The sequence below is a fragment of the Sciurus carolinensis genome, chromosome 7 (genome assembly GCF_902686445.1).
Source record: "Sciurus carolinensis chromosome 7, mSciCar1.2, whole genome shotgun sequence".
Classification (NCBI taxonomy): domain Eukaryota; kingdom Metazoa; phylum Chordata; class Mammalia; order Rodentia; family Sciuridae; genus Sciurus; species Sciurus carolinensis.
In genome coordinates this window covers 138948210-138966637 of record NC_062219.1, presented here as the reverse complement: position 1 = coordinate 138966637, position 18428 = coordinate 138948210, and the positions used below count along the sequence as shown (strand labels likewise).

Genomic DNA, 18428 nt, shown 5'->3' with positions numbered 1-18428 from the left:
TCTTGCTCTTTACACAACCATCCTAACACCCCCCCACACACACATACAGACACACTCATAGTGAGGAGGCAGAAACCACTAGACAACAACTCAAGAAATCCACATCATCATCCTCATTCTTCCATCAGCTTCTTGCATAAACCCAGAATGACATGTCACCTTTGAGCCCCCGTTTCCTCATCTATAAAATAATTTCTTTCAAGATCAAAAGCTTATGATTTCACACAAGATGTTCCTCTTTCTTTCTTTTTTGTTTGTTTGTGGGGTTTTTGTTTTGTTTTGTTGGCACCAGGGATTGAACCCAGGGTGCTTGACCACTGAGCCACATCCCCAGCCCTTTTTATTTCTTATTTTGAGACAGGGTCTCGCTAAGCTACTAAACATCTCACAAAAGTTGCTGAGGTTGACCTTGAACTGTGATCTTTCTGCCTCAGACTCCTGAGTTGCTGGGATCAGAGGGGTGTGCGTCCACACCCTGCCAGATGTTCCCTATAAACTCAATTCCAGTATTAGAAAGGAGGAGTAAATTAAATAGTTAACATGAAAAATTCAAATCCAGCTAGTCCAGGATGTGCTTATCCAAAAATTTACACAAAGAAATCCTTGACTAAATACCTATAAGTTATTGTTTTTTTCCAGCGAAACAAAATGACTACAATTTTGCAAATATTATCTAAATCCATTTAGAGGAGCAATAGGCTAATCCCAAACTCACAAACTGTATTACATTAAATTTTTAGAGGAAATTCGGTTTTATCAGTTTCCAAATCCACGTTTTAATGAGGCAGTGATAATTACATTCTATTCTATTTTTTTTTAATTCTTATTTTTCTGGTACTGGGGATTGAATCCAGGGGTGCTTCATCACTGAGCTACATCTCCAGATCTTTTCATTATTGAAATAGAATCTCGCTAAATTGCAGAGGCTGGCCTCAAACTTGCAATCCTCCTGCCTTGGCCTCCCAAGTAGCTGGGATTATAGGGATGCACCACTATGCCTGGCTCTATTTTATTTTTTTGATGCCCCAAGGAAATCAAGTCAATACCTTCAGATCTTCCAAACTCTTCAGCATCTCACTTAAGAATCTATAATAGTCTCCAGACCTTGTAAGTAGTTCTATGTACCGAGCATGAATATCTGCAGCCTTGGAGAAAAGGAAGAAAAGAAAAGAAAAAAAAAAATATATATATATATACATATATATTGCATTACATTTTTTAAAGTTATATGTATTCTATGCAGGCTGATCAATTTTGCCATCTAAGATAATGACACAATAACATGATAATTTAAAAAATAAATTCCTTTCTTTCATGTATGCCTGTTACAAAATCTAGAAGAACAGCAAAACGAAGAGCCCAAAACATTTATACGCCATCCTCATTGCTCCAGTACTTTTTCCCCTAAACCATCTGATAGTTGATATTCTCTAACATCTTTAGGGAAAACTTGTCTTTTTCTCTGATATAACTCCCACTTTTTAGACGTCTCCTTCACCAAACCCAGAAATTTAAGTCTGATTTCTGCAAAGACTAATATATAATGACACATTTAGACTCCACGGATCAGTTCCTAAAATGTATCATGCATTGATGACTCAAACTAGAGGGGGCATAACCTGCTATTAAAACTTTTCTAATGGGTGTCCTATAATAGGGGTGAATTCAGGATGAACAGGCAAGAAACAGGGAAAAGAGAGGCAGAGGGAAGCTGGAATCTAAGAGGTATGTAACAACATGTACCTCCTGCAGAATCACCCCAGATGGGGACTGAACCATGGTTCTCTTGATAGGTATGTTCAGTAGAGTTTCCAGGCCCGAGGTATATGATGCCAGCTGGAGTTCATAATCCTACAGAAAAAAGTTTAAGGAAATTTTTTTTTTTTTTTTTTTTTGCAGTGCTCCTGACCAAGCCCCAGGGCCTCAAGCATGCTAGGCAAGCACTCTACCACCAAACTACCATAGCCCTTAGAAAAACATTCTTAATGGACTTAAAAGGAGTCACTAAATCCTTAAATTATTTTAAATCCTTAAATTATTTCTAATCACCAACCCCAAAGACTGTATTGTGCTGTAGGGTCCAAGCAGTTGATAATTATGTTATTAAACAAAGCATGTACATTTTTACATGTTAATTGGAGAATTGTGCACAAAGCACCAGTCTTAAGAATAAAGACTAACTAGTTCCAGAGATATCGCCAATGTGCCATAAATTCGAGTTAATGGATAAACAAACTTTTATGGTTTGTTGAAGAAAGAGAAAACGGAGAAGTCATAAATCACCATCCTCAAAAGTTTATAATCTTTAAAGCAAATAGAGCAACATTCTCAATGAAACCAACATACCTTAATTGAGTTTGCGCAAAGTTCAGCAATTTTTTGCACTTCTTCAGATTTGTCTCGTTTTCCAGATATTTCATTGTGCAAGTTCTATACAAAGAATGTAATTTTACAAATATTAAAACATAAAGTTTTTAAAATAAATGTTATTTCACTCTTTTACCATGGTGACTAGTTTTTATTTTTTATTTTTTCTTTCATTTATAACTACATATATGGGCATCTTGCTTTCAGTTATATTTAGGAAAAGAACATTTTTTTTCCATTTATGGAAAAAAAAGTTATTTCAATCATCATCATCATCATTATTTATAAAAGGTTACTTTCTAGGCAGGACTGTTTTCTGGTTCTATCACCTCAATTTATAAAGCTACTTTAACAGAATATGAGAAGAACAATATTACATTACTTCTGCATTCATAATTGCATTTCTTTTTAAATACCTCAGTCACTTTTCACCTGAGCATTTTTTTAAGCAAAATGGATTTATGATATGAAATCTTTCAAATTATTATTATTATTTCAAATGAAGGTATTGCTGTGAAAACCAGAAGAAAGCACAGCCTACACACAATTAATCTTAAAACAACTTCGGGATGACAAAATAACTTGTACCTTCTGCTCATTCAAAAATCGCATGACCGTGTTGGAATCTCCAAACTTCATGGACTCCAAGGAATCCTGGCGGCGCTTGGCATCATACAGCCACTTGCAGAAACTCTGATAGTTGTCACGGTAATTTCTTAGTTGTTTAATTTGTTTCTCAAGGTCCCATAATCTGGGGAAAAGAGATATAATAAAATTATTATGATTACACTTATTAGTTCCTAAAATACGCACTGAGCCACTCAGCAATTCCGCTGTAAACACATGTCCAACACAAACACACATGAACATTCACAACAGCATCTTCCATCTTGGAAAATGGAAACAACCCAAATACCCATCAAACAACAAAAGGATAAAGAACGTAATGACAAGTGACAGCCCGTTCTGCAAATGCCAAGCTTCTGTTTTGTGGTCTCATTGTATATGCCTGCTATGCAGCTTGAACCCTGGAGGAAGTCCTTAATCCTCTCACCAACCTCATCGTAAGAAATCTGACCTGATCCCAATTCGTTTACAGTGGATGGTCTCAATATACCAGAATCTACTAGTTCAGTGACAGTCACAGGCTATCTAAGAAACAGTTACGATGAGGAGATCATTAGCTTGAAAAACCAGTTCGAGACCGAGATCAACATCACCAAGACCACCATCCACCAGCTCACCATGCAGAAGGAGGAGGACACCAGCAGCTACCGGGTTCAGATAGACAATCTCACCGAGAGAACAGGAGCTTATCTGAGGAGATCAAGAGGCTAAAGAGCACCTTAGCCCAGACCACGGAGAATCTCAGGAGGGTTGAAGAAAACATCCAGCAGAATAGCCAAACACTGGAATACTATCCGTCATAAATAAGTACTGCTACACTATGAATAAGACTTGAAAGCATTATACTATGATGTGAAATAAATCCAAGGCCATATATTATATATTCCATTTATATGGAGGGCCCAGAATAGACAGATGTAGAGTGACAGGAAGTAGCTCTGTGATTGTCTAGATCTGGGGCACTGGGAGATAAAGGGGAGTGACTGCCATTAGACATGTTATGGTGAGATTGCAATAAACCACCCAGTCGATCTTAAAGCAGGAGTTGGAACCATCTTTATTCACCAGCTGTTGGTCTGGATTCACCAGCAGGCAGGACAGAGGGGCAGGCTGCAAGTCAACACCCTTCAACCCCCTCCAAGGGTTAAAGTGCACCATAAGTAACCTTTAATACCATAAGTAAAGCATGTCAGTGTGTTAATCACAAGTGGCTGTTGCTATGCTTTAAATCCATAAACAAACATCATGAGATCTAAAATCATAAGCAGAAGGGGAAGTGGGTCAAAAAGACCCAAGTTGAGTACAAGTTAAAGAATGGTTACTAATGTCTAGACCATCATTCTTTGACAGGGTACATTGTCCATGAAAAGCAAGACCCATGGGCTGGGGATATAGCTCAGTTGGTGGAGTGCTTTCCTCGAAAGTACAAGGCTCTGGGTTCAATCCCCACCACTGGAAAAAAAAAAAAAAAAGGTGGGGGGGACGAAAAAGAGAACAATTTTACATTGTATAAAAAGAACAGAAACCTCTGCATTTCTAAGCAAGGTGTGCTAAGCAGGATCAGGATGGCAGAGGAGAGTTTTCTCATGGGAGAAACATTTCTTATATGACATGGAGTCTCAGGGTAAAATGGAGTCTGTTTGGTCATTGCCCATACAGCCTGGCCCCTAACAGATATGGAAAATGTTCAAAACTCATGTTGTAGGGCTGGGAATGTGACTCGGGGTAGAGCACTTGCCTACCATGTGAAAGGCCCTGAGTTTCAACTCCTGCACCATGAAAAAAAAAAAAAAAAGAAAAAAGAAATCGGGTTGTGATGTTTGCACAACTCTGAATATGCTAAAATCTACTGAATCATGTTTTTAAATGAGGGAATTGTATGTAACATCTCCATGATGATTTTAAAAAACACAAAAATTGGGCAATAAGTAAGGAAATTCAGTAGACCTTGACTAGTAGATATTTCTAGATCCTCATTTGCAGTAAGGCATTTCCTTTGCGAACAATTTAATCTTTGGACAAAAATTCACTCAAAGCAACTCCTCCTTCCGATGGTCATCTCAGGAGTTTATAGAGCCTCAAAGAGCTTGTCAAATGACTCCTGCTGTTTCTCCAGGGCCCTGGCAGGCCATAGGGATCTACTCTCCATTGCAAACAATGCTGCCCACAGGCAGTCCATGGAAAGAGCACTTACAGGCTTCACTTCCACACAAAACAAAAGCATTGTTTTTGATAGTGCCTGCATCAAGTGGTATTATCCACTGGAACCACCAAAGGAGAAGAAAGTGGGAAGGGGTTGACTCACCTGTAGTCTATCTGTTTATCGATTTTTTGCCAGCGATCTGTCAGCTGTGTGACTTTTTCACTGAACTTGCCCAGATCCAGGTCGTAGAGCGGATACTGCTGTGAGGTCTGAGAGTGGATCTGCTGGGCTTTCTGCAGTTCCGTCTTCATGGTGGCCAACAGCGACTTCTTCAAGTTCAAGTCATTTTTTATTTTCTGCAAGAGATTTTTAAACAACAACAAAAAAAATGAGCACATGCAAATTAATCTCTTCTCCCACTCTATGCCACACCACAAATCACTAAATTTAAAAAAAAGTTCAAGAAGGTTTATCAAAGTCTTTATTTATATTTCTTAGTGATAACAAACCTAGGAAAATACATTCACTGAATTACTACTTCTCAGTATTTATTTCAATGACCTAGTTCCCTTTGCTACCCTGGTAACAAAGGGTTGAGGGTGTAAATTGGCTTGAGAAATGATAAACATTACATTTTATTCCTGCATAATTATAATACCTATGAACGTATAAAAGGTTCTGAGAAGCCCCATAGTAAAGAAATCAGCTGGACTCTATTACCCAAACTAATCCCACCACAAATTACTTTCTTATAAAGTTCCTGCTAATGCATGCTGGGAAACAGAGTTCCAGAGGTGACAACTGATGCCAGCTATGTATGGCAATGAAAGTCCAGTAATCCTCAAAACTTATAAAATGTAAGAAATCTGAATAAAGTATGAACTTTTTAGTTCATATTAATATAGCTATTGATTCATTAATTGTAACAAATATACTATACAAATGTGAAGGTGTTAAAAACAGGAGAAACCAGGTACAGGATATATGACTCTGTACTATCTTGTCAGTTACGGATTTTTCCATGAATCTGTAACTGTTCCGAAAGCAAAATGCATTTCAGGAAGTTAAAACAAGCCAGCTTGGTGGTGCATGCCTGTAATCCCAGTGACTTAGGAGACTGAGGCAGGAACACTGCAAATTTAAGGCCAGTCTCAGCAACTTAGCAAGACCTTATCTCAAAATTTTAAAATAAATAAAAGGTTGGGACGTAAATCAGTATTAGAATTCACTGGGTTCAATCCCAGGAGGGAAAAAAAAAATCAAAATAATGCTCATGGAAACGAAGTGAGGCTTTATAGTGGGAGCTGGTCTCTGTTACTTCCTGTGAACTGAGCTGCTGCTACCATTACCTTCAGTCCACAGCGGTAAGCCTCCACTTTATCCAGGTCCAGGCAGACGGTTTCCTCTTCGGTGAGCCTGGCTTCGTAGACCTTCAACATGTCCTCGGTTTGGAGAACAGCCTGCAGCAGCGCTCTCACTGCGCACAAGCTGGAAAGAGCGAGAGCAACAGAAAAAAATTGCTGGTGACATAATCACAGGGTGAGCACTGAGTTCCTGCCACTACTCATGAAAAAGAATGATCCAATTTACTTTGCCTATTTTATAAGCTGTGGAAGCAGTCATCTTTTTCTTTCTTGTAATTCAGATCACTATTTCACATTCCCTGAAGAATTCCAAGTTTTGGCCCCCAAATATGCCTTAATTCTAAGATACAGACGGCCAAAAAGCAAAATTAACTCCTTAGGCTGGAGGACACTCGCCCCAAACCACAGAGAAGTGTTAAGAAACCTCTAGTGATAAGAGGATCTATAAGGCAAAAGCCCCCGGTAAGCCACACACATACAGTAAATGAAGTCTTCCAGACTGTCACTTGGCAAAAGCAAAATGTCTTTTAGTGTTAGCTCTGCTTACCTATTTAAGTAGCCATCCGTAACACCGTTGATATTTTCTAGTTTCTGGAACAGTCCAAATACCTCATTCTGTAAATAGCAGTATTTTTCAGAACCTCTGAAGTTTGCAAGCATATCTTTAAGTTGGTTGAGAACTTCAGCAATTGCTTGGGAATCATTCTGTACACTCTGTCAAAAAAGAAGGAAAGCTCTTCTTATTAGTTGCGTGATTTTTGGAAATTTATTTTTATTATATATACTTAAGGTGTACAACATGGAATTTTCATTTACATATGGAAAATGACTACTCAAGTAAGCAAATTAATATATCTATCACTTTCCACAGGTTGGGTGTGTGTGTGTGTGTGTGTGTGTGTGTGTGTGTAAGAACACCTCAAATTTACTCTCTTAGCTAACTTAATTTCTTTCTTTCTTGTGTATGTGTTGCAGATTTTGTGAGTGTGTGGTACTGAAGATTGAACCCCAAGGTGCTTTACCACTAAGCTATATCCCCAACCCTTTTAACTTTTTATTTTGAGACAGGTCCTCACTAAGTTGCTGGCATTAGCCTTGAACTTGTGATCCTCCTGCCTCAGCTCCCCATAGTGTTATTTCCTATAGTCCTTGTTCTGCAGGACTCTAGATCTCTAGACTTATCCCACACAACTGCAAGTGTGTATCCTCTGACCTATATCTCCCCATTTCCTGCTGGGCCCCATTCCTGGTAATCACTGTTCTGCTTTCTATTTTTATGACACTGACACTTTTTTTGATTCTACCCTTAAGTGGGATTATGCACTGCTTATCTGTGTCTGGCTTATTTCACTCAGCACAATGTCCTCCTCCAGGTTCATTCATATGGTTGCAATTAGCAGAATTTTTTTCTTTTTTAAAACTGCATAATATTCCACTGTGAACATATCACAATTTTGGCAAAAAGTGCTTAGTACTCTGCATTACAGCTGTGATTTTTAGGATCATTGTTGTCCTTAAAAAGTTCTATTTATAGCAATAAAAAACAGACTAGTATACTTGCCTATAAACATGCTAACCATGAGGTTTTAATTCATGTACAGATAAATGTAAAGATATATGCAGAATCAAGCAAAATATTAATGGATCCCCACCTTGAGTTCATTGATTTTCACTGTGATGTGATGTGAAGACCCTTGGTCTGTCAGCAGGAGGTTTTTAAGTGACATCCTGCCCTCACAGTGCTCCATCTGCCTGCGAATCTTCTGGAGCTCCATCAGCAGCCATGTCTCTTGCTTGTCACTTTCTCTGTTGGTTTCAATTACTTTATTATGGTTGACATCTTGGCAGGAACCAACATGAGTGATTTCAGTTGTGGTTACTGTAAAAAATAAATTAGGACCACAAAAATCAGAATTCCCAGCTGGCAGGGTGCTAGACCTCAAAAAATATCCATACTGAATAAAAGTATGCCTACTGCCTTTGATTTGGCTCCAGAAATTCAGTGTATAAATGACTTCGGATATATATTTGCTATGGTTTGGATAAGGCTTAATCCCCCAAAGATTCATATGCTGGAATATTGATCCTCAATGTAACAGGATTGAAGTGATAGGACTTTTAAAAGCGGGGGGGTGCCTAGTGAGAGATGATTATATTATGGGGGCTCCACCCTCAGAAAGGATTAATGTCCCTCTCTTGGCATTGGTTAAGGCTCTGGAGACAGGTTAGTTCTCCAGAGAGCATGTTGTTCTAAAGTGAGGCCACCCCATGCTCATGGCCCCTTCTGCATTTTGCTTCGCCTGTTGTGATTCAGTCAGTGGTCCTTCACCAGACACCACGCCGTTTAGACTTTCCAGCCACCAGAATGTTGAGATAAATAAGCCTTTTTTTTTTTCAAACAAATTACCCAGTTTGGAGTCCTCAGTTATAGCAACATAAAACAGACTAAGACAATAGCTTTCAAAGAAATGATCTGATACAAGTTTCATACAAAAGACTTTCTTTTTAAAACCACATATGTGTTTGAGACAAAGAGTAAGATGGCCTAGCTGACCTGTCTGGTGCTGGGGGTGGCCAGGGAGCTGAATGACCAGTGTCTGGTAATGCTTCTGTGCATCAGTGAACTGAGACTGCATCTTCCGCTTGTCATCATCGCCAAACATCTCGGAGCCCTGGCTGTTTCTGATGAACTCTTGGTAATGTAACTCAAGGTCAGAGATGGTCTTCATGTAATCTTCCTGCCGCATCGTCTTCAGCTGGAAATTAAGTCATAAGAAGTGATTTACCATGAACCCAGGGTCCTGTACATTCTAGCTAAGCAGTCTATCACTGAGTTATAACACCAGCTCTTTTTTAAAAATTTTCTTTTAAGACAGAGTCTCACTAGGTTGCCTAGGTTGGCCTCAAAATTGTAGTCTTCCTGCCTTGGTGTCCTGAGTAGATGGGATTACAGCCATGCACCCCAGTGCCTAATCTGATTATTTTTTTCCTATAGAATTAATTATTTTCTTTAAGTAATATGTTAGAGCACAGCAAAGCTGCTCTGACTGTAAAAAGGGGCATGAAGGGACCCCCAAATTTGCTCATTCTGTGTCCCTCTCCTTACTGATCCCTGATCCCCCAAGAACACCCAAAATAAGATTCTTCAGACAACTTAAAAACCCCTGATATGGAGTAACTAATGTTTTCAGTGTTCTTCTAAGAGTTCCATCCTGCCCTTGACTTTTGTGATATTCAGTTCACCACATCTAAGGAGAACAGGCTCCAGAACCGTACAATGCCTTTTCCATGGGCATTTCTAGTCCATCGGTTTCTTCAATCAGTATTTCTGATTGTCTCACTCCTCCTGGCTGCTTTTGATTTGTTTTTCCCACAGTGCCAGGGATGATCCCGGGGCCCCGTGCATGCTGGGTAAGAGCTCTAGCCCTGAGCCACACCGCCAGCCCCTCCTATTCTACACCAGACAGATCAGAACCTCTACGGAAGGCTGAGCATCCTCTCTTGATGAGATGCAAAAGCGCTAACTGTCCAGCTCCAAAGTTTGACTGGGAGACTGGGGGTGTAGCTCAGTGCTAAGTGCTTCCTTAGCATGCACAAGGCCCTGGGTTCGATACCCAGGACTGAAAATAAATATTGCCTGGTAGAAATGGCACTGCAGTGAGCAGCAGAGTGCTCCCTCCAGGTAGCCTAAATGGTCCTGGGGACATACCTTGGCAATAGTCATGGCCCTGATTTTCTCGATGTCAATCATGCAGTAGTGCCAGGACACCAGGCTCTTCATGTTGATGTACAGCTGGTTCCACAGAGCCAAGATGGCTTCGTAGTACTGCTCAATCCTGGGAGGCGCAAGGGAGAAACAGGCTAGGGTAGGACTTTCACACCTCAACCGGAACAGATGTGTTTACACCGCTGAACCCATCCCTTACAAAGTAGCAGGTACATGTTTAATTTTTAACACTGTCTGCATTTCAATGGATTTGGACTCATCGACTCCCTACAAGTACATTCTCTACTTCATCTACATTATAACATCTCCTCCAAATCATCCTGGATGAAACATGTAGTACGATTTTGGTGGTTGAGTTGTTTGTCAGCAACTTTTTGATGGACAGAGGTCTGATGCAGCAGGGCAGGTGCACCTGATGCTGATGACAGCCAAAGTCTGTTCATGAGGACGTGGGGACTTGTTGAGCTACTCTCTCTATTCCATGTATGGTTGCAGATTTCCATACTGAAAGGTTTAAGAGAATCTACTCTGGACAATCTGTAAAATAGCCTGTCTATTGATGAGCAAATACTGATATTAAAGCCATTTTACATTTGTGACTACATGCAAAATGACTGATTTGCTAATAAGGAAAGAGGAACCTCGAAGCAACAACTTTGAAATATGTGACAAGTATGATTCATTGTGACCCCTCCATGGTCAGGTTTTTTTTTTTTTTTCCCCTACCAGGGATTGAACCCAGGTGCACTAAGTCCCTGAGCCACATCCCCAGCCCTTTTTATATTTTATTTTGAGACAGGGTCTTGCTAAGTTGTTTAGGGCTTCCCTAAGTTGTCGAGGCTGGCCTTTGAATTTGTGATCCTCCTGCCTCAGCCTCCCGAGTCACTGGGTTTTACAGGTGTGTGCCAGTGCACCTGACTAGAATTTTTGTTTGTTTACTTCTCCAATAATAATCATAGTGTCTTCAACATAAAATTCCAAGACAAAGTAAAGGTGAACTTCACGTGGTTCCTTTTCTGGGAAGCAATTATGATTTTAAAAAAATGCTGATCAGTATATGCCGCCCCCCCAATCCCTCACCAACCCCCACCCCGTCTCTCTCTCTCTCTCACACACACACACACACACACACACACACACACACACACGCTTGCACACAGGCCGGGCTACCAGGATCTCTGACAACTTACTTGGAAGAGAGGTCCACCGCCAGCGGATTCGGAGGAGGAATGATCAGCCCCACGGAAGGGACCAGCATGTCCACGCCTCCGGGGCCCGTCACGTACCACTTGCTGCGCTCGTTGTTGTCCTTCAGGATGCATTCGTCCCCCTTGTGCACGATTTTCTGTAAGGAAACAGCCAGCACCTCAGCTCTGCTCCTCAGAACACATTTCCATCTTTTTTCTCAAAGTTAAGAAACAGAGATGAAAGCGTATCAACTCTGGACGCTCTCGTTTTTTTTTTCCCTTCCAATGAAGCCAATCGTTATAAAACCCAACAATATGGATGCTTTAAATAATTCATGTGAGCCCAGAAGGTGCATTTAGAAAGTGAGTTGCATTGCAGGTGAATTAGGGAAAGTGACGTTCTGTGGATAATCTGGGGAAATGGGGAAGTCACCAGTAGCATGAGAACTCCTTCGGTGAAGCAAAACTTGACCCTGTGTGTTTCCATTTTTGTGAGTTCATGTTTTGTATATTAGACTTTAATAGTATTTAATATTTTAATATTAACGATTTAATATTGGCAGAAGGACTCACTCATTTGCTCTGAAAATCTAAATATAGAAAGAAAAACACATTCTGGTATTGGTGTCCAGAAAAATAACTTTCAAAATTAACCCCAGCATCTAAACTGCTTCTTTTATAAATTAACACCAGCCTCTAAATAGCTAGCTACATTTATAAAGTAGCTCCTGTATCTAAATAGCTTCTCAAAATGGCTATTTAAGGGCTGGGAGTGTAGCCCGATAGAGCATTTGCCTAGCACACAGAGGCCCTGGGTTCAATCCCCAGCACCCCCTACCATTCCCCTACCCAACCAAGGCTACTTAAAATATGACAACTATCTCAACTGGTAAAACTTGATTTTAAATGGTGGAATGAGACAGACATCATTACCCTATGTACATGTGTGATTACACAAATGGTATGAATCTACATCTGTACAACCATAGAAACAAAAAGATATACCTCATTTGTGTACAATGAATCAAAATGCAGTCTGTAAAAATTTTTAAAATAAATAAAAAATTAAAAAATGCAGTCTGTAAAAATAAAAAATAAAAAAATAAACTAAAAGTTGCAAAAAAAAAGAAACGATTTTTGTGTATTTTAGTCACCACTCAAATTTCCTTCTTACTTCACTCACCACACGAATTCTTAAAATATAACACATAGCAGAACAGACTTCAATGTCTGATAAAGTTTATCTGATATTTTATGTTTCTAACATCCTCCATGATTTTATAAGAAAACAGAGCTAGCTCAGTGGTGGATCACGTGTTTAGCACAACATGGGCTATGCATCCAATCCCAGCACCAAAAGAAAAAAGAAGAAAGAAGGAAAGAACTATTGTCCTAATTATTGGCAACTATCAGCTGACTCAAAAGAGCCACTGCATTTGTTCAATAGGTTGCTGCTTTATATATAAAGACACGACTATGCTGCTTATTGAAAGTGAGATTAAATTTTCTTCTTGATTGACAAAAATCTTATGAAAAGAAAAGGAAGAGCTTTGTATCATTTTGAATAACTGTGTACGCACCTGGTCTTGTTTGTAGTCACAGAGAGCCCTGAGGATAATGGGTTTATTGCTCCTGTAGTCTGGGTTCCTCGGTTTCAGCTGTACAATCTTCTTGGACTTGTTTACCAAATTCTGCACCTGACGCTTGTATTCAAGAATTTTCTCTCGTTCTTTCTGCAATTGCAAATCAAATTATCCTTCAACATAGATACCCTGAAATTATTACAGGAGATCTTCAAATGACATTAATATAGCTTTCATGATGTTACTAATTAAATGTCACTGTAATTGCATTAGCTGTAATAAGCCACAAATTTGTCTGCAGGGAACAGGAGAACTTTTTATAAGCCTCTCTAGGAGGCTTATAAAAGTAACCAAGAATTAAGCAGGCAGGAAAGAATATCCCTGAGTGAAAGGACCATAGTGATGGAATTTGAAGTGTTTTCCCAAAAGGAAAGTAGAAAAGAAAAAGGAAGTTCTGGGAACGTGGTTATTTCGTGGGAAGTAACCAGTACCTTTTTGGCTTTTATTTTTAGAAATAATCCAGATTCGGAGGCAAATGACACTCTCAGCAGCAACTGAGCATGCAAAGTTCATTTTGAGAAAAGCCACTGCAAGATGCTAGCTTGGGCTCTAGGCGTGCACTGGACAACAAGACACATCAGCAATGTGGGCTGAGACTGGGTGCATTCATCTCCCCTGGGTGTAGCTGCTAAATTCTGAAACGGTACCTCCAGCTCCTTGATCTGTTCCAGCAGGTGCTGCAGGGGCATGTTCTTGTCACAGGGGTACTTCTTCCTGATGGAGTCTTGTAGGCCCTTCAGGTAGGCTTCAGTAGACTGGGCCTCTTCAAAAAACTGTTAGGGACGAGAGTGAGTCTCATAAGTGACTAAATGGAAAATGACCTCATAAGCAATATTATGGCTATAATTTGGATCTCAAATGGCCTTTCGATGCCCATATTTTGAAGGCATGATTCCCAGGGTGGTGCTATTGGGTGCTGAGGGAGTCTTCAGGAGATGGGGCCTGCTGGGAGGTATTTAGGTCATTTGCGGGCATGACCTTGAAGGGGACTGTGGGACCCTGAGCCCTTCCTCTTCCTCCCTTTGCTCCCTGGCTAGTACATAAGTGTCTTGCCCCACCACATGCTCCCCACCATGACACGTTGCCTCCATCACAGGCCCCAAGTAACAGGACCCATCAGTCATGGATTGGTACCTCCAAAACTATAAGCCAAAATAAACCTTTTCTCTTTATAAATGAATGATCTTGTGTATTCTGTGATAGTGATGGAAAGCTGACTAATACAATCATTTAGTAATTATGTTTCAAGGACTATCATCCCTAAGCCTCTCCTTGGTAAGTGGCTAAAGGAAAGAATTAGAACATTAAGTATTTATGTATGTGATAGCAAGAGACTCAGTGACTGGTGCCCAGGTTACAAATTATGCTTCTGTAAACTGACAACAAATACATAGAATTTATGCAATATTTTCAAGGTTATTTTCGGGGCTTTTTAAAACATACTCAAAAGATAAGGTAGTAAGACCTAAAAAGTCAATGAAGTTATTAATTATAAAAACCTGAAAGTAGGCAGCATTTTCTTTGAGATGAACATCAATGCATTTGGTGATCTGCAGAATCCAACTCCACTGCGTCTGGAGAGTGTCCATGTACGCCTGAAAGGAGAAAACATCAGCTATCTTTCCCCTGTCTGCAGTACAGAGGCAAAGGTGCCTATTCCTGCAGAGGTGTGTGATTCTGCAAAAGCTATGAAATACCTTTTTGTCTAATTCTACCTATCAAACATTGTCTACTGATTGAAAACAGAATTTCCCACTAGAGAACTCTTGGTATGAGAGAAATAAAATTTTAAAGTTAGTTTTCACAAGTAGCTACCATTGGGACTATTAGTCAAAATGGGTCTTGCCAGAATGGAACAGGTACTGACCAATCAAAACAGACAATGAGGATAGCACTGGAGTGAGGTCCTTCTGCCACATTAAGCCCTGTTCCTATACAGGTGCTAGATCATGGGGAGGTGCAGGCAGCCGGCAGGAGAACCAGGGATTTAAGGCAGACACTCTGACCAACCACCAACATGGAAGCTTCGATTTAACAACTGACATGGCCAATCAGTGCTCCCACCTAATATCAGCCTTGAGCACAGCCCATGGATAGCTGTCTCTGGAAGACCTCAGCAATCTACAGCCCAAGCCGACATCCGGCCCACTGCCTGGTTCTGTAAACAAGGTTTCATTGGAACACAGCCAAGCTCATTTACATACTGTCTCTGGCTGCTTTTGCAAGACAATGCAGAGTCGAGGAATTGTGACAGAGATCACATGGTCCACAAATCTGAAACACTTATTATCCATTTTTTCCAGAAAAAGTGTACAAACCCCTGGCCTAGGGTATGGATCCCAAAATAGAAAAAGTTGGCAGAGCTTTATGATAGAGAAGAACCATGCATCTAGAAAGTCATGCTTTAAAAGTTTCCCTCAGGGCTGGGGAGATAGCTCAGTTGGTAGAGTACTTGCCTTGCAAGCACAAGACCCTGGGTTTGATCCCCAGCATCCAAAGAAAAAAAAAAAAAGTTTCCCTTTTTCCCTGAAATATAAATTTTATTTTATAATATTTTTATATTATAAATATTTTTAAAGTATATTTTATACAATTTTTAGTTTTAAAATGTTATTTTATTTATATTTTTATTTAATATCTCCCTAAAATTTAAATCTCATGGAGCTGACCTCAATTTTGTCGGAGGCTGGATGCTGGTTGAGGACAAGTTGGTCGCTTTCTTGTTTAAGCTTATTGAGTTCTTTTTCCTTGACTTCCAGTTGACTCATGCGTATCTATGGAAAGAGAAGAACACATTTTTAGAACAAGTCGCCATCAGGCCTCTCTCACACCTGAACATTTAGAGCAGGAGAAGCACGATACTGCTTTTTGCAAATGAACAGCACCAAAGAATCATGTTCGGTTTTCCTCAAGAATCACAGCATTTTTAAGGCTGGAAACATGTTTGCGATAGGATGATATGTGACCAAGGCATCAGATTGGTGACATTCCCTGTCCAAGATCATGCTGTTGGGGTGACAGAGCTGCAGTGAATACCAGTTGAGTGTCCTTTACCCAAAATGCTTGGGACCAAAAGTGTTTCTGATTTTGGATTTTTTTCAGATTTTAGAATACTGACATATACCTAATGAACTATCCTAAGGACAAGACCCAGAACTGAACACAAAATCCACTTACATACTTATACGCACCTTATATACATAGGCTGAAAGTAATTTTCTATGATATTTTTTCATGTGCCTGGGTTTTGTCTGCAACCTTTCACATGAAGTCAGGTGTGGAATTTTCCACTGAGGGCATCATGTGGTCACTGTGAAAGTTTCCAATTTTATAGCACTTGGGATTTCAGATTTTTTTCTTTAATTATTTTTTCATTTTTTTATTTTTTACAGACTGCATTTTGATTCATTGTACACAAATGGGGTACATCATTTTGTTTCTCTGGTTGTACACGATGTAGATTCATATCATTCATGTAATCATACATGTACGTAGGGTAATGATGTCTGTCTCATTCTATGACTTTTCATACCCTCCATTTCAGATTTTTGAATGAAGGATGTTCAACCTGTTCTAATTCTTGATTTCCAGTTTTAATCTACCCCACCCTAGGTTATCTGAGTGAACGAATTCTCACCCTACCTAATGAACTACTTACAATCTTCTGGGATATTAAACCATTTATTGGTGGAAAAGTTATTTAGCCAGAGCAGTAGTGTGCACTTGTGGTCCCAGCTACTCAAGAGGCCCAGGAAGGAGGATCGCTTGGGTCCAAGAGTTTGGGACCAACCTGGGCAACATAAGAAGATCCTGCCTCTTAAGATATAAACAAACAACAAGTGTATTGCCCCTCTTACTTCAATGAATAGTTTTCAGAAAAGGAATAGTTGTTTGAGGCCAAGTTACAAGTGGCTGATTAAGTTATTAAAAGGCCACTCTCCCCACCCACAGCTCCCTGCGCACTGGCCTGGAGGCAGTGCCCACAGCTACCCAGGCAGCTTACAGAGAAGGCCTCCTGTTTCTGAGCGATGTTGGTGTTCTTGTCGCTCCAATCATATAGCAGCTCCTCCTCCTCGCAGTCATTGATCCACATGATCTCTTTGGAGGTGGCCTGGATGATGCTCTGCAGCTGACGCAGGTGATCCATCCTCTCGAAGGACGCTTTCTGCAGGACAAGTTCAAAAGAAGCATCAGAATGACACTAGCAGATGAAGAGTGGTCTCTGCAGACTTCACAGAGGAGCCTGGGTAGTTTCTTCACCAGAATTTTTCTGAGACCAGGTAAAACCTATAAACCTGATGGGTTCCCTGGCCACCTCACATAGGAAGGGGACCAGTCCAAACTTGTGATGAATGAGACAACAAAATCAGACTCAAGCAGCCTAATCCCTGAGGATCTTTTTTCCCTTCTTCTTTGTCTTTTCTTATGGTACTAAGGATCAAACCCAGGGCCTTATGCATGCCAGTCAAACACTCTACCACTGACCTTCACCCCCAACCCTTAAAGGGTCTTGATTTAGATACCAATGTTTGCGTTTGATAGTTTTAAACAATAGTAGTTTTTCCTACTCTCACCTTCCCCTGCAAAATCCAAGGTGCCAACTCAGCCCCAAGAGCAACATTGTTCTATTACCACTAGCCACATTACTTAAAAAGTATTGCTGCCACATAGAAAATATTGGAAAAGTGAAAATAAAGTGACACAAACAGGTAGAATCGAAATCTCTCTGTTTATCAATCAGGTGACTGATACAGAATCCGTCAAAAGATGGGGATCACCTATCTGATGGGAAACCTATCTGAAGAAAATACACCTTATTTTTGCTAATACTTCTAAAATCTGCAATTCAAAATGGCGACACTTTACTACTTCAGCTGCAAGTATTTATTAACAAGCATCATTTAGGTGACACAACTTGAAAATAGAACAGTTGTAAGCACCGTCTGCAGAAAGAAGAAAAAACTTTTAAAATGCTTCTAAAGGAAACTTAGCTGTGGCAATGAAATTAGCATCCATGAGCAGAAGAGTAAGAGTCCTTCCCAAGCCTTCTGTGGGACACTGAGCAGGTGCCTCACCCCAGGAAGTGAACAGTATTTAACTTTAATTGAACTAAAAACAGAGACTACATGCAGTTCAGATATAAGTCCACTTACCAGCAGGTTTTCATATTCCTCTTCCAACTGGTAGATTGCAGACTTCTCACGCTAAAAGATGACAAACAGCAAGTCGTTATTTAATTCTCCTTGGGTCTGTAGAGAAGGAGCTGCCCTTCTAAACCTCCTTTCTGTCTATACTGGCCTCAGGTCCCAGTGAAAAGAAGCGTTTGCTCTATGAAGTCTTTTACCCCTGGGAACCTTCTCTCAGGTGTTT

General features: G+C 40.1%; 1 protein-coding gene across 2 annotated transcripts in view; it reads right to left on the bottom strand.

The window, feature by feature from the left end:
* Positions 1-18428, bottom strand: part of Dsp (desmoplakin) — a 47088-nt gene that overhangs the window by 7692 nt on the left and 20968 nt on the right. For both annotated transcript variants that reach the window (XM_047557326.1, XM_047557327.1), the window contains exons 6-22: positions 18212-18262; positions 17062-17223; positions 15728-15832; positions 14558-14653; positions 13706-13831; positions 12996-13148; positions 11419-11573; positions 10211-10337; positions 9056-9257; positions 8154-8380; positions 7049-7215; positions 6487-6625; positions 5300-5493; positions 2956-3118; positions 2347-2430; positions 1744-1851; positions 1047-1145 (exon numbers count right to left, since the gene is read on the bottom strand). In XM_047557326.1, coding sequence (XP_047413282.1) covers positions 1047-1145; positions 1744-1851; positions 2347-2430; positions 2956-3118; positions 5300-5493; positions 6487-6625; positions 7049-7215; positions 8154-8380; positions 9056-9257; positions 10211-10337; positions 11419-11573; positions 12996-13148; positions 13706-13831; positions 14558-14653; positions 15728-15832; positions 17062-17223; positions 18212-18262 — 2358 coding nt within the window. The remainder of the gene's footprint in view (positions 1-1046; positions 1146-1743; positions 1852-2346; positions 2431-2955; positions 3119-5299; positions 5494-6486; positions 6626-7048; positions 7216-8153; positions 8381-9055; positions 9258-10210; positions 10338-11418; positions 11574-12995; positions 13149-13705; positions 13832-14557; positions 14654-15727; positions 15833-17061; positions 17224-18211; positions 18263-18428) is intronic.